The 21,708-nt window shown below is 36.4% G+C and overlaps 1 protein-coding gene and 1 long non-coding RNA gene across 2 annotated transcripts; both read left to right on the top strand.

The window, feature by feature from the left end:
* Positions 1-6,786: 6,786 nt before the first annotated feature.
* On the top strand, positions 6,787-7,549 carry LOC133998091 (uncharacterized). Its single transcript, XR_009927332.1, has 3 exons — positions 6,787-6,833; positions 7,114-7,238; positions 7,324-7,549. It is a non-coding gene; the product is annotated as an uncharacterized LOC133998091 (long non-coding RNA).
* A 4,475-nt stretch (positions 7,550-12,024) lies between these two features.
* On the top strand, positions 12,025-19,993 carry LOC133986805 (B-cell receptor CD22-like). The gene is made up of 9 exons (XM_062426342.1): positions 12,025-12,100; positions 12,492-12,848; positions 13,433-13,660; positions 13,860-14,129; positions 15,183-15,443; positions 15,907-16,099; positions 17,473-17,521; positions 18,463-18,644; positions 19,924-19,993. Exons 1-9 carry the CDS (start codon positions 12,025-12,027, stop codon positions 19,991-19,993), a joined length of 1,686 nt encoding a protein of 561 aa, XP_062282326.1.
* The last annotated feature ends 1,715 nt before the right edge of the window (positions 19,994-21,708 follow it).

Genomic DNA, 21,708 nt, shown 5'->3' with positions numbered 1-21,708 from the left:
CCTGCTTACTTGGAATAATGCAAGTTATTATGTTTTTCCTTATTTTCAGTCATGTACATAATGTCACAATGTCGGCTGTTCATGTTTACAGTGTCTGACATATCAAATAATGAGCCAAACGTATGTAGAAGTCTTCCCTGCAAGAAAAAACCTTCATTTCAGTTTCTAAACATTTTTTCCACATTTAGCCAGAGCTGATGATGGGATTTGTTGTTAAATTAAGATTTAATGGGACCATAATTTACTTTATTATTTACTTAATTTTTTTATATACCAATTAAGTGTTGCATATTTAATGAGGTAATTAATTGATTTGCTAATTTTGGTTAAGGTAATGTTGTTTAATATTATTATATTTGTAAATATTTGTGTTTTGTTTAATTTCACCTAAAATGGTTAATATTGGTTGTACATTCAAAAAGCAGTCAGTCCTTCTAAAGTGTCGTCTGTCGTCAGGTATTTAAAATACAGCATGGTTAAATATATATCTACTGCCATGTTTGACAGTGTCTTTGTTTATTAATATAGTATTATAAGTTTCACCTGGTATCAACCTATAAAAATAAACTGAGCCCTGACACTCAATCTTTCCTGTTTCTCACTAAACTAACAATAAGCTTGTAAGGAGTAACATGTTTAAAAAACACACTGGAGCATTAGAGAGATTTTATTGATCAACCTGTAATTTCCTACTGGTGGCACTAGGTGTCAGCAGTAAGTTATGTTTCATTGCTAACAGACCATCTCCACTCTGTATTTTCTCTCTGTATTCAGGACCGGCCCGTGGCATAAACAGTCTATGAGGTTGTTTAGGGCCACAACCACTAGGGGGGGCACACGATCAGTGGGACTTCATATTTTGCCGGCTCTTCACACTGTAGTGTGGGATTTTTACATATAAACGATGAACCATTACATTTAAGCCCTTCCCAAACGAGTTAACACAATACCGATTACGCCCATCAGCGCCATATAAATCTCTGTAGTTCACATTATATTCAGTCTGTGGAACTTTCCTCTTTCCTGAACTGGCTGGATGAATGTACGTCTGCCGGTTGAGAAGCTAACTTCCGGTTAGCTATCTGCTAACTTCAACGCGGAAGAAATAATTTAATTGTGCGGCTCTTCAGACTGTCCACATGTTACCCGACAGATGGATAAATTCTGCTTATAGCGATACGAGTCGTTTCGCGGGAGTTATATGATGTTCAAACTATGTATTCAATGTTTTACAGCCGCAGCAACGAACTCTGTGTAACCATGGTAACCTAGATACACAGTAGCCTAGATACACAGTATGCTAAGGTAAGGATGTTATAAGGACTATTAAGACTCACAGGCCTCATTAGATTAATTTAATCAACTATATAAATCGGATATTTAAACACTTGTGGTGTTTTAATGTTTCATAAATCACTTTCAAATCCAAATGAAGAAGATAGGAGAGCCTCTGCTATCCAGGGGGGGGAGTGGGTGTTTCTATCAGCAGCTGCTCTGAACATTTATGAGTGGCACTGAAGGGCCAAAGAAGAGAAAACTGGAGATGGAAAACTATAACAGTATCCTATAATGGTTTGTTATTGTTTATTGAATCTGATTTCTTGTAATTATTATTTTTAGCTGAAACGTTTAGCATTAACAGCTAACATCAGTAGGACTGTAACCTCATTTATAATTCACAACAGCTAGCTTAACTAGCACCCAATGTTTTCTTGCAACATTAAAGTGGTGGTTTAATTTATTATTTTTATTTATTTTATTATTTTATTTCACCTACCTATCCAACCTCGTGTGTCCAAAATGCCCCAAATAGTTTCAGGCTAACATTAGTTTTCTAGTTATGTTAAATTGTATTTCCGTAGATCATATTTGGACATATTTAGATAACTGGATCATTTGAATACTTTGATAAAATTGTATTTGTTGTGTGGTTAATATAAAGGTCTGGAAGATACATGTAATGTACCTTTGTAATGTCTTCCAGCCTGTATTTAAATAATAATAATAATAATCTAATTTATAATCTTTTCTTTGAATTATTTAAATATATTAACAACACACTGATCCTGATATCTAACTTGTGTATTTAAAGGCATCATAAGGAGTATTGATGCAAAGAGGAAGTAAGTTGGACATGTCTGTACTCTCTTTCTATGTCCTATTTACAATATTTTATTGCTAGGAGTGGTCGGTTTCTTGTGCCTGATGTTCACCTGTTGTTTGTATCATTTCTGAAGCCAGAGAGAGAGACAAGAGGAGCAGCCATGAGTTTAACAGCAGCAGCCGGCGGATTTGTTGTCTTCCTTCTCACTTTGCCAGGTAGTGTATATATCTAAATTTTTTAAAAACATTTTCAGAGAAGCCTAAAGTGATTTTTAACAAAAAACAAATCCCATACCGTCATTGACTTTTTAAAACATTGCACCAAATATTCATTCACAGACATCTTGTATTTGAATCTTAGTTGTCTGTGTTGTATGTTTAACAGTGTTTTAATCCACACATGCATCACTCTGTATTCTCTTACCTGAGTATTGGGAATGTAAGCTTTGTACAGTTTAAGACAGTAAGTGTAGTGGAAGTGAAAGACAATCAATTTTGAAACATCTTAAGCTGAATTTCCAGAAGTAATCAATCTTGTAAAGTGTATAAAACAGCATGTTATTGTCTTTATGGTCCATCCTGGATGATGATATGATACTTAATTTCACAAGGATACATTTTTAATAAACAGGCAGTGCATTTTGTGCACCGCCAGTGTATGCTGGTGTACACATTTCAGTTTTAAAGCAGTTTAGAAGCATGTAGAGTTTGTTTCTGTGCAGATGTGTCTGACTCCAGGTAGTATCATCACAATACTGCAGCCAACCACCCATGACCCAGGACTGTCAAACTACTATATGCTTCATAGTCCTGGATCACCATCTCCATTAATTTAACTGAGGGACTCAGAATTTGTTATATGAAGAAAAAAAGAAAAGTAGAAAAAGTATTTGAGAGAATGATTTTCAAGGACTTTCCTTCATTAATATTCAAAAGGGAGTGTTTCTCAGTTTTTCTCTCATTATCATACACCTGCAATAGCCAAGTTCAGTGTGTCAGTGTGACATTTTCATGTTTGCAGGATCGACAATAATTTGCATTTTTTTCAAACAACTCAGTGTTCTTCATTTCTCTGCAGTTTCCTCTTTTACTCGGCAGTAACCTGACCACAGAGTGAGCAGAGAGGAAATATACTGAGAAAAAATGCAAATTCTCAAACAAACTGTCTGGCTGTTATCTGTTGAGTAACATTTAAAAAAAAATCAGTGGGGCAATACATTTCTGATCTTTGCATTTTCAGACTGTATAACATCCTTCCTCAATGCACAGAGAGATTAATTATAGAAAAAATACTGTTACAAAATAACACAAACGAAAAGTCATGTTCAAGCTTGAAAAAGGAAGTAGACATGCAAAAAAAACATGATGGAGATCAAACCTGTGTCTCCATGACCTAAATATTGATGGCCTGTCCCATTAAATAACTACAGGAAGAAAGTTGTTGATTTAATGTCTTTAATTTTCTTTAGCAGACAGCATCTGAAGAACAAGAATTGCATTTCACTTAACTTTTTCAGATATGAAAAAGAGCTCCCACACGAAACAAAAATGCTTTATCACATACAAATAGCTACTTGTCACTTACAAAATACATCATATTAATACAATGAAACAATTACTAACTGGTTCCAAGCATTCAAATGTGAAACACTCTATGTATTCAAATATTTTCTAGTAAACCAACTTATATCCAGTATATACTCTAAACAAGCAACCAGATGTTGAACCTACTGTATACTGGACATGCACAGATAACTAAAAAGGGGTTCCACATGCAAATACAAACATACAGCTGTGGGTTTGTACTAATAGAAGTGATATAAACATAATGTATCAACATGTGACTTTTGTGTTAATATGTGTCTTGAATTTGTGAAAATGTGATGAAAATAGGCTTTTTTTGAGAAATGTAGATCAGTTCTTGAGCAGGTTTATATAATGATGCTCTTTCACAAATGTTCAACTCTGTCCTTTGTTGTTATGAATCTGATTGTGGTTTCTGATGTGCTCTGTGTTACAGTGGTACAGGGTCAGGACTGGGTAGTGACTTACACTTCTACTCACATCTGTGCCTCAAAAGGATCAACAGTGGACATAAACTGCACCTACACATACCCATCCTGGGTAAATGGCAAACGTACTGAAGTTAAGGAAACATTCTGGCATGAACCTGGCTTATTGGAGTTGAAAAAATACCCTAATTATGCAGATCGTGTGCAGTATGACTGTGATAGCAATGAATGTACTCTGACAGTAACAGACCTGAGACTGAGTGACTCATCTGACTACGTGTTCAGGTTCATAACAAACCAATCAGGAGGGAAATATTCTGGTACACCTGGAGTCACTTTGACTGTCACAGGTAACATTTTAGTATGACGATTTAATGTGTTTAAGTGTAAGAAATTCCCCTGTTGATGTAATTGTGTTTCTGCACATGCTCAGTGGCATCTTCCGTACAGAGAACTTCTCTCCTCAGACAACACCCTGCTGTTCTGGAGCTGTTTCTAAACAAACTAGCATGCCAAAAAAAAAAACCTTTTCAGGGCAAAGGAATATGTCACCTAGTGCAGCAGTGTGGCTCACTGAGGTGTTTTTAATAGGTTTTGGAAACCAACTGAGGTCTACAGCAAAGAAGATTAAGATATATCAAGTTTTGGATACACACAAAATACCTGATCAGTTAATTGTTGGTTTGGCTTTGCACATGAGATTTGTTGACACCATTTTCTAATCTCATGATGGCAGATAAAATGTCTGAACATAAGGCTTCATCCTAGAAAGAGCATGTTGTCCAATGTTTGTAGAAAATTTCATGACAATCCATACTTGTTGAGATATTTTAGTCTTTACCAAAATGGTGGACTGACCAAAATTGATCTGTCTAGCTAATGTAGCATGGCTAAAACTCTGATAATAAGTGATGGTAATTAACACATTATAGTAGGAGAAGTTTACATGACATTATTGTCATTATATGATCATGACTGCTCAGTTATTTAAGTTTTGACTGTTTCTAGAAGCAATGACATTTTGTATTCTTCCTCACATATGCAGTTCTCCAGGTGCAGGTGACCAGAATAACAGTCCATCAGTCTCATTCAGAGGCGGAACTGAAATGTCTCAGCAGCTGCAGTTCAAACGACGATATTTCTTACATCTGGTTCAAAAATGGAGAGAAAATAATGGAGGAGGGAACTTCTGTTTATTCAGGGCAGTTTAATCCTGGTGACAACGTCTCCTGTGCTTTGAAAGGACATGAGGATTCCCCCTCCCCTACATTGTGTGAGTTTACCTCACTGTCTCTAACAAAATGCCAAATTTTAATCTAAAATAACAAGACACCATGTTGTTTTCAACATGAGAATATTAGCCTAGTTTAACTAGTTTACATCTATATTGCACCTTACATTTGATCAGTTTTTCTATCTCTGTATTCAACATTTAAGCAATTAATCAATTTCCACTCATTTCTCATTTTTTTCAAAAAACATGTTTTTCCCTCCAGATGCTCCAGTAGTTCCTTCAGTGTTGGTGACTCCGTCTGGTGACATCATGGAGGGCAGTTCAGTGAATCTGACCTGTAACAGTGATGCTAACCCAGCAGCTAGTTACACCTGGTACAAGAAGAATGTAAATCCAGACCTTCAACCTCTCAGTAAAGAACCACAGCTTGTCTTCAGCTCCATCCTGTCCTCTGACTCTGGAGAGTATTACTGTACAGCTGAGAATCAGCTGGGGAAGAATACATCTGAATACATTATCGATGTGAAATGTGAGTAAAACTGCTAATTTTAAATTATACAAAGATATACATGTTAATGTTGCTATTGCAGGTCACTGAAAGGCACCATTATTTTTGAGAAGGGAATTTTATTTGCAGTTGGCATCCACATTTTCCCTGATGCCCACTGCTGTCACACAGTCATTAATATTAACTGGTGTCATATATTTAAAATAATATGTGGCATAAAGCAACACATCCTTATTGTATGCTTAATTTGCATTACCACATCTCTTTCAGATGCTCCAAAGCTTCCCTCTGTGTCAGTGAGTCCCTCTGCTGAGATAGTGGAGGGCAGTTCAGTGACTCTGACCTGTAGCAGTGATGCTAACCCAGCAGCTAATTACACCTGGTACAAAGAGAATGAAGACTCACCAAAAGCATCAGGACAGATCTTCACCATCACTGATGTCAGACCTGAACACAGTGGGAATTATTCCTGTGAAGCCCAGAACAGAAGAGGACGTCATAACTCCACCTTACATCTGACTGTTGTGCAAGGTAAGTTACACACACACACACACACACACACACACACACACACACACACACACACACACACACAGACACACACACACACACACACACACACACACACACACACACACACACACACCACAAGAGGTCGGCACTAATTGAAGAGGTTACTCGTCTTTCTGTTGGTCTCATTTTTTAGGGAAATCAGTATTTATGATGAACATAATCTGGTTGATTCCGGTGGTCCTGATGCTGATTCCTCTGCTTCTCTTGATTCTGTGGATGAGGTAAAACAATATTAAAGACAATGATTCTTTATATATATTTTAATCATCAAAACACTTTCATAGATTTTAAATTATGAATTTCTTTTAGTTTAATATTTTCTTGACTTTGCTGGATTCAATCCAGGAAGAAGAAAACTCTGAGCTCCACCACTGACCTGAATGAACCTGTAGAGACTATAGAGGTGAGAGAGAGAAACCTTATTGACTACTATTGATATATTGATTACTTGGCTCATGAATGTAAGCAAACACATTTATATTGTCAACATGAAGCCATAAAGTGAATTTATATTTAAAATATGGCTTGTAGAGTAACATCTTGTAATGTATTTTACCTGAATAAAATCTTAGCAAATAATCCAGCCTTAAACATGATTTAATACATCTCTGATAAAATCTAATTACATCCAAGTTTCATGAATGACATCCATTAATCCTTACTTTAACATTTCTTTCCATCAGTTGGACGCTTGTCATGTATATGAGAACGTCTCAGACTTGCAGGTCGTCACTGCAGCAGAGACAGACAACGAAGAGGACTACGAAAACCTGAAGTAAAATCCAATCAGGTTGGAGCCTCCTGAAAGGTAAAATACAGGCTGACGTCAGATTCATAGTTACAGTTATGAGATGTACCTCATCTAAATGTCATGTGATTTTGTTCTGATGCAGTTGAACCAGAGGCTGGACTCACCTGATGGAAACAGAAAGTAGTACAACAGTGAAATATGACAGTGGAGAGAGAGAGAGGCTGTAGAGGACCATGTGGACGTTTTCATGTTCAGTTTTCAGCAGCAGCAGCAGGTAGAAGTGAGCAGCACAGACAGTCAGTAACATCATGTAGCAGAAGATTTGAGAAGAATGTGCTGATGGCAGCTTGAACTGAATCATGTCGATGTGTCAAACGTGATTGATTGTTTAGATCAGTTGAATATCAGGTGGTGTGTGTGACTCAACTGATTTATAATTTATGTTCTGTCTAAACTAATGCAAGCTTATTTTTAGTTATATTACAGATATTTAAGATTAGAGCTGCTATGCAAACTGTTATTTTAAATGTGTACATACTGTAATTAATCACTTTTGAGGAATCCTGGTTGACTTCTTGTGCAGTTTATTGTATATTTTCACACATCAAACATAATCTCAGTTCTATCACACTTTGCTGAATGTCACATTATCCAGGTATTGCAGTGGCTGATATACAATAAACAGCCAGCTTCCACAACATCTCTGTAGTTGGAAACATGATTTCAGTTCCCTCTCACTGCTGCAGAGAGCGACAGTGTGCAGAAAGTTTCAGTTTTAAATAAACAGTTCTTATGTGTATTTTTCAAAATATCAATGCATTTACTGGCTATGAAGACAAATAAAATTTAAATCAGTTTTTTCTTCTTTTCAGTTCATTTTAACTCTTTGGGGTCACTCAGTGAAGCAGAATGTGGCAGTTTACTGAGTATGAAGCCTTTTCAGTATAACGGTCCATATTTGTTAGTGACAGCTGTAGATCACTGACTGAATCATTTTCATACATAGACACCTTGACTGAGAGTTTGTTCAACTACTGTACAACAAGGTCACTAATGTGAACAATCAATGCTTCTGAAACTGAACCTCTAACTGTAATGATTAATGAATTTAATGTCAAGTATAAACATATTAAGATGCAACTCAATCACAAAAGCTGAAAAGTACTAAAATAAAATTTAAATGTGTGTAAACAATCAGTAATGGATGGTAAAATGTTGTCTCAGGGTTGTGACTCAGTATCTCTGATGTTTCACTGCCCTCTAGTGGTGAATCTTCAGTGTTGCAGATTCAGGCTTCATCACTGAGGTCTCCCTCCACTGTCTGCTATAAAGGATACAGATGGTGATTTTCTATATTTCAATGAGCCACACCATTGCACCGGCAGAAACCTTCCTTTCCCAAAGGCAATGATTACTGTAGATTATAGCCTCTGAAGACATAGCAATGTGTTTGTCTTTACAGAGCTTTACTAGCTTTTTATGACTTTGCACTGAAATTCTCTGACAGATTTTTACTTCACCACAAAGTAAAGAAGAAATACTGGATGACACGTTTCTCTTTCTATCAGTTTATTTCTCTGTTACACAAAAAAAAAAAAAACTGGGAGAAGTAACAAAACATGATAATTGCAGTGGTGTAATTAAAGTGGTTAATTCCAGCCTACAGTTCAGGACATCAATTCATTGTAACGTCAGTGCTGGTCATGCCCACACTAAACATCATTGTGGTTCACTGAACAAAGTTATAATGACTTCCTCTTATTGTCCACAAATATTAAGAAGGAACAAAATGAATGTGCATTTAAAAGCATTCAAAATGAACAATGAAGCATATCTGTGTTCTTTTTTTTTCTTAACACACTTGTCATGAATGAATTATAAACATTCTTTATGTAAATGTTTGCCCTAGTATGATGCATCACATAGTATTTTGTCTATCAAATCAAAAAAGAACAGCAGCTTTTGGCTAACCAAAGACTGCAGCTTTTTTAAACTGAAAAAACTAGGAGTTGAATCTTGCTCCACAGTATGTTTTAGTGTTTGTGTTATAATTATTTTATCTGTATTGTTTTTCCAACTTTACTGTATTGAGCACAAACCAGCCACATTAAACACCAACTCAGAAGGAGTAGTCATAAAGTAAGAATGCCTTCTAAATAGATCCTCTACACCCAATGACAAGCAGGTCAGCAGGCCTCAATCATAAGAGGAGGTACAAACACAACACACACTGTTGTGTTTCACACTGACACCACAAGTTGGGAGGAAATTGCACAAAACACAACAACATTGCAAAACAGATTCCTTGCAAGACATGCACTTGTCTCTGAGAGAGTGGCAGAGGAAAGTAGCAACAAAGAAAGGAGAGACTCTCCATCAAGCAGGCCCATCCACCTCCAACCACCAGCAGCACCATGCTTCTAAGCCTACGTCTGTGGATCTAGGATTGGTCTCTGCAGCCATGTCAACACCCACCAATTGGGACACATCAGAAGCACAAATGACACTCAACCATTAATTATTTTTTAGACCCACAATCTCAAACAAAAGCAATTTAAAATGCTTTACATGATCACAGTAATTATGAGTAAATTAAAAAAAAGTTTGACCAAAGCTGTAAACGTCTAACCATTGAAAAACCCAATAATTAGTGTTATTTTTTTGCTGCATATTGTAGTTTAATTTACACACTGACTTTTTCTTTCTCTTTCACACTTGTTTTTTTTTTTTTGTATTTTAAATACTGACATCAAACATTTTCTTATGAAAATGCAGTATGTAACTTGTTCACCTCTTACTCATGAAGTGAATCATTTTAAAATCATGCTGGTGTAAAAGTAATTTTCATTGCATTTGGCCAGACCACATAACTAGTCTGACTCCTTAACTAATAGATTATAGTATGAAGTCCATATATAATTTGCAAAAAACACATTGATCATTTCCTTTATCTAACTTGCAGGCATCATAAATATTCATGATGTAAAGAGGAACAAAGTTGGACATGCGCGCTGAATGTTACCAGTTTTATCTCTGTCAACTGTTTACTCACCACATGATGAAAGCTACCTTACAAGGCTCTTTCTATATTTCATGCACAATAGTTTATTGCTAGGAGCGGGCTGTTTCTTGTGCTCAATATTCACCTGTTGTTTTTATCATCTCTGAAACAAGATAGAGAGATAAGAAAAGCAGCTATGAGTTTAACAGCAGCAGCTGGTGGATTTGTTGTCTTCCTTCTCACTTTGCCAGGTACTGTATATCTACATTTTACATACATTTACAGTGTTTATCAAATGTATTAAGAGAAGCCTAAAGTGGGTTTAACAAAGAACAAATCCTGTATCATCATTTACTTTTTAAAACCTTGCACCCAATATTAATTCACAGACAGCTTGAGTTTAAATCTTAGTTTTCTGTGTTGTCACATGTTTAACACAGGTGTGTTTTAACCCACACATACATCACGCTGTATTATTTTACATTTTAGTATTGAAAATGTAAATTTCATCACACCTGTTTACTTAACTTCACAAGGATGATTTTTATCAAACAGGCAGTACATTTTGTTGATAAAGCATATACTGTTGTACGCATTTCATTTTCCATTTGAAAGCCTGTAGAGTTTGTTTCTGTGTAGATGTGTTTGACTCCAGATAGTATCATCATAATTCTGCAGCCAACCAGCCTTGACTGTCAAACTACTGTATGTATCACAGTCTTGGATCACCATTTCTTGTAATTCAACTGAGTGGCTCACAGAATATGTTATATAAAGACCAATAACCTGATTTTCCTCAAAAAAGAAAGGCCTTTTGTAAGGGCTAATATGGGGTTCCAAAAACAAATGACTGCCCCGGGGAAAAGAAAAGAAAAAAGTATTTGAGAGAATGATTTTCAGGACTTTCAGAACTATTTAAAAGTGAGTGTTTCTCAGTTTTTCTCTCATTATCATACACATACAATAGCCAAGTTCAGTGTGTCAGTGTGATATTTCAACAGTAATTTGCATTTTGTTCACACACCACTGTGTTCTGCATTTCTCTGCAGTTTCCTCTTATACTCGGCAGTAACCTGACCACAGAGTGAGCAGAGAGGAAATATACTGTGAAAAAAACTCAAACAAACTTTCTGGCTGTTATCTGTTGAGCAACATTTCATAGAGATTCACAGGAGCAATACATTTCTGTTCTTTCATTGCATCTTCAGATTGTATAACATCCTTCCTCAATGCACAGAGACATTAATCATAGAAAACACAAGTCATGCTCATATTTGAAAAAGGAAGTACTGTAGACATGCAAAAAAAAAAACCCACAAAACAAACATGATGGAGAACAAACCTGTCTTTATGACGTAAATATTGACGGCCTGTCCTACTCAAAAACTGCAGCCAAAACATGTTGATTTAATATCTTTCTTTAGCAGACACCAACTGAGGAACAAAAATGGCATTTTTATCATTAACAAAAGCTTTATCAAATACGAATACAAAAACAGCTACAGTACTACTTGTCACTTACATACCTCATATTAATACAGTGAATGAATTACTCAATGGTTCCAAGTCTGCAAATGTAGAACACTATGTATCACAACTGTTTAAAGAAAGGAAGTCGCTCTTTATTTAAAGCAGCAATAGAAACAGAAAATCTTATAAACTGCAGCACTAAATGTATACATTTACATATAAAGTCTAATTCAGATGTCTAGAAACTGAAACTATCAAAAGATGAACCTGACTTGCACCTCTGAACACCAAAATATGAATTTATTTGATTCCTATCCTTACATCAAAACATTATTTTGGGCATTTTTAAATCTAAATGACAGTTCCAGAAAAATGTCCAACTGTCTGGACATCCAAATGAAGCCCAGGCCATTTGTTGAACTTAACAAAAGGACAAAAGTTTGCATAGGTACTGAACATATTTTGAACCTTTCTTGCATCTCTGTATATGTCCCAAAGTGGTTTGTTCATTATGTCTTACCTTTTCTAGTAAACTGCTCTAAACAAGCAACCGGATGTTGAACCTACTGTATATTAGACAAGCGCATAACTAAAACGGGACTTGCAGATACAAACATACAGCTGTGGGTTTGTACTATTAGAAGTGATATAAACATAATGTATCAACATGTGACTTTTGTGTTAATATGTGTCTTGAATTTGTGAAAATGTGATGAAAACAGAGAAATGTAGATCAGTTCATGAGAAGGTTTATATAATGATGCTCTTTCACAAATGTTCAACTCTGTCCTTTGTTGTTATGAATCTGATTGTGGTTTCTGATGTGCTCTGTGTTACAGTGGTACAGGCTCAGAAGGGCTGGGGAGTGACTTACACTCCTACTCACATCTGTGCCTCAAAAGGATCAACAGTGGACATGCACTGCACCTACAGATACCCATCCAAGATAGAAGGCCAACGTACTGTAGTTGAAAAAACATTCTGGTTTACTAAGCTGAGTAAAAGCGACCCTTTGGATTTGGAAGAAGACTCAGAGTACGCAGGTCGTGTGCAGTATCACTGTGATGGCAATGAATGTACTCTGACACTAACAGACCTGAGACACAGTGACTCAGCTGAGTACAAGTTCAGGTTCATAACAAACCATTCGAAAGGAAAATTTACTGGTGTACCTGGAGTCATTTTGACTGTCACAGGTAATATTTTAGTATGACGATTTAATATTTTCCCCCCTAGTGTTCAAAGTGTAAGAAATTCCCCTGTTGATGTAATTGTGTATCTGCACATGCTCAGTGGCATCTTTTGTACAGAGAACTTCTCTCCTCAGACATCAGCCATATACTTTAACATGTATAATGTTCATCATGTTAACTAGTATGTTACCATACTAGCAATTACACAGCTAAAGCTGATGGGAATAAATTTGAGACACTTCACTTAAAACCACCATTTTGTAATCTCATGATGGCAGATAAAATGTCTGAACATAAGGCTTCATCCTAGAAAGAGCATGTTGTCCAATGTTTGTAGAAAATTTCATGACAATCCATACTTGTTGAGATATTTTAGTCTTTACCAAAATGGTGGACTGACCAAAATGGATCTGTCTAGCTAATGTAGCATGGCTAAAACTCTGATAATAAGTGATGGTAATTAACATAATATAGTAGGAGAAGTTTACATGACATTATTGTCATTATATGATCATGACTGCTCAGTTATTTAAGTTTTGACTGTTTCTAGAAGCAATGACATTTTGTATTCTTCCTCACATATGCAGCTCTCCAGGTGCAGGTGACCAGAATAACAGTCAATCAGTCTCATTCAGAGGCGGAGCTGAAATGTCTCAGCAGCTGCAGTTCAAACGATGATATTTCTTACGTCTGGTTCAAGAATGGAGAGAAAATAATGGAGGAGGGAACTTCTGTTTATTCAGGGCAGTTTAATCCTGGTGACAACGTCTCCTGTGCTTTGAAAGGATATGAGGATTCCCCCTCCCCTACATTGTGTGAGTTTAACTCACTGTCTCTAACAAAATGCCAAATTTTAATCTAAAATAACAGGACGTGGTTTTCAACATGAGAATATTAGCCTAGTTTAACTAGTTTACATCTATATTGGTTCCTACATTATATACATTTTTCAATCTCTGTATTCCAATCCATTTCAAGTTTGAAAACTTTTCAAAATCAATGTTTTTCCATCAGATGCTCCAATCGTTCCTTCAGTGTTGGTGACTCCGTCTGGTGACATCATGGAGGGCAGTTCAGTGAATCTGACCTGTAGTGGTGATGCTAACATATCAGTTAATTACACCTGGTACAAGAAGAATGTAAATCAAGACCTTCAACCTCTCAGTAAAGAACCACAGCTTGTCGTAAACTCCATCCAATCCTCTGACTCTGGAGAGTATTACTGTACCACTGAGAACCAGCTGGGGAAGAGTACATCTGAATACATCTTTATTGATGTGAAATGTGAGTAAAACATTATTTTAAATTGAACAAGTACATACTTGTTACTGTTTATATGGCAGGACATAGAGGTATAATTTCATCTCCATTATCTCTGAGGACAGAGGGATGTACTACTGCAAGTCTGAGAAATAGAGTGTAAATCCAACTCTTTTTTTATTTTTACAAATGGTTTTATTCATTCTAAAAGTATAATGAAGTACAATGAACATCATGGACTCGTTTTTAAGTACATTTTTCAAGCACCCCCCACCCCACCCCAGGTCCCACATAGAGTTTCCACCAATACATACATACATACTTGTACCTGCACACACAAATAAACAAATAGATAAACAGAAAGAAAGAGAATCCTTCTTTCTCAGAAAGAAAGAGAATCCTTCTTTCTCAACTTGGTGATGATAACCAGTCAAAAGAGCAAGTCATAGAACAGCACCACATCCAATATGATAAAATGTAATGTAATTGTAACACCCGTCCCATGTAGCTAAGTAGTTATTAACAGAATAACACAGGTTGTAGTACTATGGGCGGGGTCCTGGGATGATTGGGGTAGAGTAGGGGGACAAAGAGGGTCAGTCACCAGGGAATGAAGAGGAGCTGGAGGTTTGTTGGGGTTGTTTACGTTGAAATGAAAGGTTTGAGGGAGAGGGATGAAACAAGACAATTGGATGGGAATAAATGGGCACCCGAGGGCATCGTGACATGGCTGGGGCATCTAGGAACCTGGAGGTCAAGACTCAGGATGGGAACGCCTCAATGAGCTTTCACCTGCAACATCCCCCAGTGGGTCCTATAATGAAAGCGGTAGAATGAGAATAACTGGAAACGTCAACTCTAACATGGTGGGGGGAAACTGGATTACCTAGCGGAAACAGGGAAAACATAGAAACTCATCACGGAAAGGACCTGGGATGGCCGGAGGTCGAGCCTCAGAACTTCTTGTTGTGAGGCTACAGCTCTAACCACTGAAAGAGCAGAAAGAGGAGGGGGGGGGGGGGCATCATCCTATCCTAATTAAATTAAATATAATTTTTGATACATATTGATCACCAGATGCTCCAAAGATTCCCTCTGTGTCAGTGAGTCCCTCTGGTGAGATAGTGGAGGGCACTTCAGTGACTCTGACCTGTAGCAGTGATGCTAACCCAGCAGCTAATTACACCTGGTACAAGGAGAACCAAACACTGTTTCACGGATCAGAAGGAATATACAATTTCACGTCCATTAGCTCTGAGGACAGAGCAATGTACTTCTGCAAATCTGAGAATCAATATGGACAGATCAACTCATCGTCTTTCCTCATAGATGTGCTGTGTAAGTAGTAAAGTATAAATCCAACACTTTACGTCAAAACAATATCTATAATCTATAAGGCCCCCCAATCCAAAATCTCCTAGACACTTTCCTGTGCTAAGACTGAGCTAAGTCATAAGAAAATATATGCCCTTGTTTACTTAGACTTTTTTTGACCTGTTTACTTAGACTTTTTAAAATAAGTGGTGTCCAAGACATTTTATTTCTGAGACACACAATGTGGACTTTCCTTTGGCTGCAGCTTATTTTTGTAGATAAAGAAACCATCTGTGACACAACAGTCAGTGAGAGCTTTTACAGTGAAATGACACAAAAATGCTCACATTTAAATTGAGCATTTTAAACAAAGTCATGCTAAGAGCAAATACATTGACTCAATGTATAATACATGATCCTATCCTGCATGTTGATATTGATGATCTTTTTTTAAATTATTATTATTATTATTCATCTTGTTCACCAGATGCTCCAAAGATTCTCTCTGTGTCAGTGAGTCCCTCTGGTGAGATAGTGGAGGGCAGTTCAGTGAATCTGACCTGTAGCAGTGATGCTAACCCAGCAGCTAATTACACCTGGTACAAGGAGAACCAAACACTGTTTCACGGATCAGAAGGAATATATAATTTCATGTCCATTAGCTCTGAGGACAGAGCAATGTACTACTGCAAATCTGAGAATCAATATGGACAGATCAACTCATCGTCATTCTTCATAAATGTGCTGTGTAAGTAGTAAAGTGTAAATCCAACACTTTAAGTCAACACAATATCTATACTCTATAAGGCCCCCCATTCCAAAATCTCCTAGACACTTTCCTGAGCTAAGACATAAGAAAATATATGCCCTTTAATATCCTTACTTAGACTTTTTAAAATAAGTGGTGTTCAAGACATTTTAGTTCTCAGACACACAATGTGGACTTTCTTTTGGCTGCAGCTTATTTTTGTAGATAAAGAAACTATCTGTGACACAACAGTCAGTGAGAGCTTTTACAGTGAAATGACACAAAAATGCTCACATTTAAAGTGAGCATTTTAAACAAAGTCATGCTAAGAGCAAATACAATGTATAATACATGATCCTATCCTGCATGTTGATATTGATGATCTTTTAAAAAATATATAATATTATTATTATTATTCATCTTATTCACCAGATGCTCCAAAGCTTCCCTCTGTGTCAGTGAGTCCCTCTGGCGAGATAGTGGAGGGCAGTTCAGTGAATCTGACCTGTAGCAGTGATGCTAACCCAGCAGCTAATTACACCTGGTACAAGGAGAATGAAGACTCACCAAAAGCATCAGGACAGATCTTAACCATCACTGATGTCAGACCTGAACACAGTGGGAATTATTACTGTGATGTCCAGAACAGAATAGGACGTAATCGTATCACCATACATCTGACAGTAGAAGGTGTGTTTTTCCTCTGCATCCGAATTGTTTGGGGGCTTAACGTTGACCCGTGCTTTTGCATACACACTGTTGTGATATTCTAAAATTGGCTGAAGACACTTATGTTTCTCTTAAATAAGGGGATTTAACATGCTTTTAGTGATTTTCAGTCATTGATATGCTTTTATAATGCCAGATGTCTATGTTAAACATAATTCAAATTTAGGTCAAAAGCCAGACTGCTCTGAATGCCCCATTTGCATAATAATCTCTACTTCCCCATTTCACTGATGTCAGATTGCAGTATCCTTGAAGCTTGGAGTTCTCTCTTATGACTTCCAGTAAAATACTTTTTGTCAATCTATGGGGCCAGTGGGTCCAAATATCCTGTAACACCCACATTAAATGTCAGTTTTATCATTTCATTCTCATTTCCCAGGAGCATGGAAATTAATAACTGCTGGAGTAATCACTGCTATTGTACTTGTTGTCATACTCATCTCAGTTGCACTATGGATTAGGTGAGCAGTACATCATTCTTAATTGAATAATCTTTGAAAAGCATTTCAAGTCATATCAAGCAGTCAATTTAAAAACAGATTTTTTTTGCCCATGCATTTATTTTTTCCAATCCAGAGCCTCTAAGAAACCTAAAACTGTAGAGACGATGGACAACAGTGCACCGGTGAGGAAGATCAGTCCCAGTAGAAAATATGGCTCCACAATTCAGTTCTTACTGTAAAGCCTGTCTCAGCACTAGGAGAGCTAATTTTGGAGTTTGACTTACAGTATAGTATAAACTGTACACAGTATAGTATTCCGTTTAGAAGTGAACAGTTCAAAGTAAGTACTTGTTTTTTAATAGGTGACCAGAATCTGATTCATACGGTTCTTTTGAGAGCTAAAAAGTTTGATTTTGTTTTCCCTTGCAGTGAGAGTCAATACAGGAAAAAACATCACTTGGCACAGATGCAACTAAGACAGATAATTGACAATAATTGGACTAATATCAAGAAGCTAAATAACCCAAAATTCAATGTTGCTTATAATGAAAATTAAAAACTAGTAACTGGCAAAAAACTAAAACTAGTAATTTATCACAGAGATAAAACTGGTAACATTCAGCACGCATGTCCAACTTGTGTTTTTTGCAAATTATATATGGATTTCATACTATAATCTATTAGTTAAGGAGTCAGACGAGTTATGTGGTCTGGCCAAATGCAATGAAAATTACTTTTACACCAGCATGATTTTAAAATGATGCACTTCATGAGGTGAAAAAGTTACATACTGCATTTTCATAAGAAAATGTTTGAAAAAAAAAAGTCAGTGTGTAAATTAAAGTACAATATGCAGCAAAACAACACTGTAATTATTTGGTTTTTCAATGGTTAGAAGTTTACAGCTTTGGTCAGACTTTTTTTATTTACTCAGGTTAAAAACTTTTTTTATGACAGTGTTTGGTTAGGTGTGTGTGTGTGTGTGTGTGTGTGTGTGTGTGTGTGTGTGTGTGTGTGTGTGTGTGTTTGATTGGACTTGTTTATCTTGTTATATATATATATACATACATGACATATATATGTATGTCTATGGTTTTTAATCTTATTTGTCCCATGTCTATAGACACAACCAGCAGAGCAGCAGGACGACCTTAACTATGCCACTGTTCACTTCACCAAGAAAGAGGCGGATCCTCTCTACTCCAATATCAGACCAGCTCAGCCTCAAAGACACAAGGAGGAGGAAGAGATGAATGGTGTCGTGTATGCTACTGTCAAAATAAACAGTGGCAGTGAAGCACCAAGGTGAGCATCTTTTTACGCAGGAGCAGTATCCACAGTTGGTGGTCTTTGATTAACTGTCTTAGCCTTTTCTGTTTAAAACTTTGAATAAATAATTGGCCAGAATTTTATCAGATGGATTCAGTTGCTGTATTGTGTGCCACAGAGGATGATTTGGGTTAACTGTTTCTTTTGTATTTATTTGTTTGCTCTTTCAAAAGAAACCTATCTTTTGTATCAACTTAATGTTAATCATTAAATGACTGCCACAAGTGAAACATGATGATGTAACCATCAAATACATAGTTAAAAGCAACATTAACACTCTCTCCAAACCCTGCTTTATCGTCAAATATAAAATCAGGGAGGCCAATATTTCACAAATGAACATCATACTGCATTGAAGAAGGCTTTAAACTAGCGATTGACACCATAAACACATTTTGAAAACGTTTACTGAGGTTAGAAATCAAGTGAGAAGTTGGTGAATTCTCCATTGACTTGTATAGAGACGGAAGTCCTTTTGACACCAAAACGGTCGCCCCCTGGTGGCCTTTTGATAGAATGCAGTTTTAAATTACTTCCGCGTTGGCATCATTTCAGAGGACCGGAACTCCCCGCCAGATTATTACATAACATGTTGAATGTGTTGGTTTGTCAACTATTTCAAATTCACCCATTTTTGCCAGCAAAACATCTTCACGTTATCAGTTAAGGTTACTGACAATCTGGATTATAGATAAAAATGGATACAAGGTGATTGGATAATGAGAAATCCACCAATCCTGCAATGGCCATAGACTGAAAACCAACATTCCTTGTGGATAAAATAATACATTTCAAACTTCAGCTGAAGCTAATATGAGTAAGAGTATAACAAATGAAGGGGGTGTCATCTAGAGTCTGTCTTAAGATACTGTTTTTAGTGGAAAATTAGCTTTATTTCCCCAGGCAGTGTATCTTTGTTGAGCTACAGTGGATGGTTTTTTTCCACAAAGAGGGAATAAGTCAAGTCAAGCCTTACATAAATTTTGTCTTAACTGTATAATGTATATTCACGTGGAAAACTGTAGGTTTTGCTTCCCATCTCTTACATTGAAGTTGATTTACGGAGGTATCTTTTCACAGTCAATGTGTAGAAGAGGAATGACCACTAACACACTTGTTTTTTTGTCTATTTACATTTCCAATTGCATGTTTGGTTGAAGGGTTTGAGTTGAGTTTTATAATCACCACTGCATTCATTTTGTCATTTAATAACATATCTTTGGAATGATCTCATTTGTTTTTTCCCCCCTCACAGAAATGGAAGTCAGGAAACTGAGGAGGATCCAGCTGCATTGTATAGCACAGTCAACAAAACGCCCAAATAACATGGAGAGTTTTTTCTTTATTTAAATTAAACCAGTTTTTGTTTCTCAGAACAGACTTGTCCAAGATAGACACTGTATGTGAATTTGCAAAGTTAATTTTAACATACAACAGTGTTCAGTTTGTTTTTTATTTCACCAATGGTCAACTGTGTGTGAAATATTCATGACTTTGTGAATTTGATATTATATGTTTGTACAGCCACCTAATGGATCTTAATCTTAGCTGCAATGATAATTAGATTAATTTATTAGTTCATTGACAATTATTATGCAACCATTTTGATAATTGCATAATCATTTTAGTCATGTTCTTAGCAAATTTGCTGGTTGTAGCTTCTCAAATGTGCCTATTTAATGCTTTTCTTTGTCATAAAAAAAGAAAAGCATCAAGATTTAATATGCTCTGAATCTGATGACACTTTGAAATGTAATCTTAAAATGCTTTTCCCCCCCCTCACCATTCTTTCTTCTGAAGTGTTTTTATTTTACCTGATGTTTGTTTTATATTGTAATTGCAATTTAATTATATCTATATATTTGTATTTACCTTGTTTTTATTGTTTTATCATAAATGCTATGATTATCTGCTATAATGTTAAGCACTGTGTTGCGTTATATGCATTTTAATTGTGCTATATAAATAAAGTTCATTTTTATTATTATTATTATTATCATCATTATTATTATTAGTATTATTATTACTATTATAAGAGAGAAAAATAAGATTTTGGAAAACATTTTAAAAATTTATAAAACTAAATTACATTGCAAAAACACTTTTACCATCCCGAAACAAATTTACATTATAGAAAACAAATTAACAAGACGCGAACAAGCGCAGAGACAAATTTACAATTTACAAATAGCAATCCTCCGGAAAGGGAAAGTACCAAATATCCGACAGGACATGGAAGTGTGGGGTGTCGAGTGAGCGGCAACAGTCTGTACCAGCCTACCAGTCTGTTTACTCAGTTGTTAAATAAACCATATACATACATGTCATATATACATATATATATCAAGTAACTTCTACTGTCATGCTGTGTACAACACTGAATGAGAGAAGACGTTTTCACAGCTCGTTTCTTATGGCGCTTTTCCACTACACCGTTCCAGCACGACTCGCCTCGACTCGCCTCGGTTCTTTTTGCGTTTCCACTAGGGAAAGCACCTGGTACCTGGTCCTTTTTTAGTACCTGCTCTGGTGAGGTTCCAAGCGAGCCAAGCCGGTACTAAAATGTGACGTCGACACACTGCTGGCCGCTGATTGGTAGTTGTCGCTGGAAGCGTCATGAGCCGTCCCACACAAGAATCAAACCCGGCATTTTTAAATACCGGCAGCAGCGTTACAACCATAGTTACAGCCATACGGCTCAATTTTCTTGCGACCCCGCCCACGTTGAGTAGGTACTTTTTTGTAATGGAAAAGGAGCCGTGCCGAGTCGAGGCGAGGCGAGCCGAGTCGTGCTGAAACTGTGAAGTGGAAAAGCGCCATTACTGACTCTACAGCACAACCTGGTGGCGGAATTTACTCAATGCTTAACTCATGAATGAACCAACTGCAATGCAAATTATTCTGTTAAACGAACTACATTACTCACAAAAATACAAACTTAGATTATTGTTCACTCACAGATATTAATATACTATAATTCTAAAAATACATGCAACATTATTTTAAATTATTGAAATCAAACATAACTATCAGAGCCCAA

Source organism: Scomber scombrus, chromosome 2 (assembly GCF_963691925.1).
Source record: "Scomber scombrus chromosome 2, fScoSco1.1, whole genome shotgun sequence".
In the NCBI taxonomy this organism is placed as follows: domain Eukaryota; kingdom Metazoa; phylum Chordata; class Actinopteri; order Scombriformes; family Scombridae; genus Scomber; species Scomber scombrus.
The sequence above is the reverse complement of the archived record's forward strand: the minus strand, read 5'-3'. Positions and strand labels throughout refer to the sequence as shown.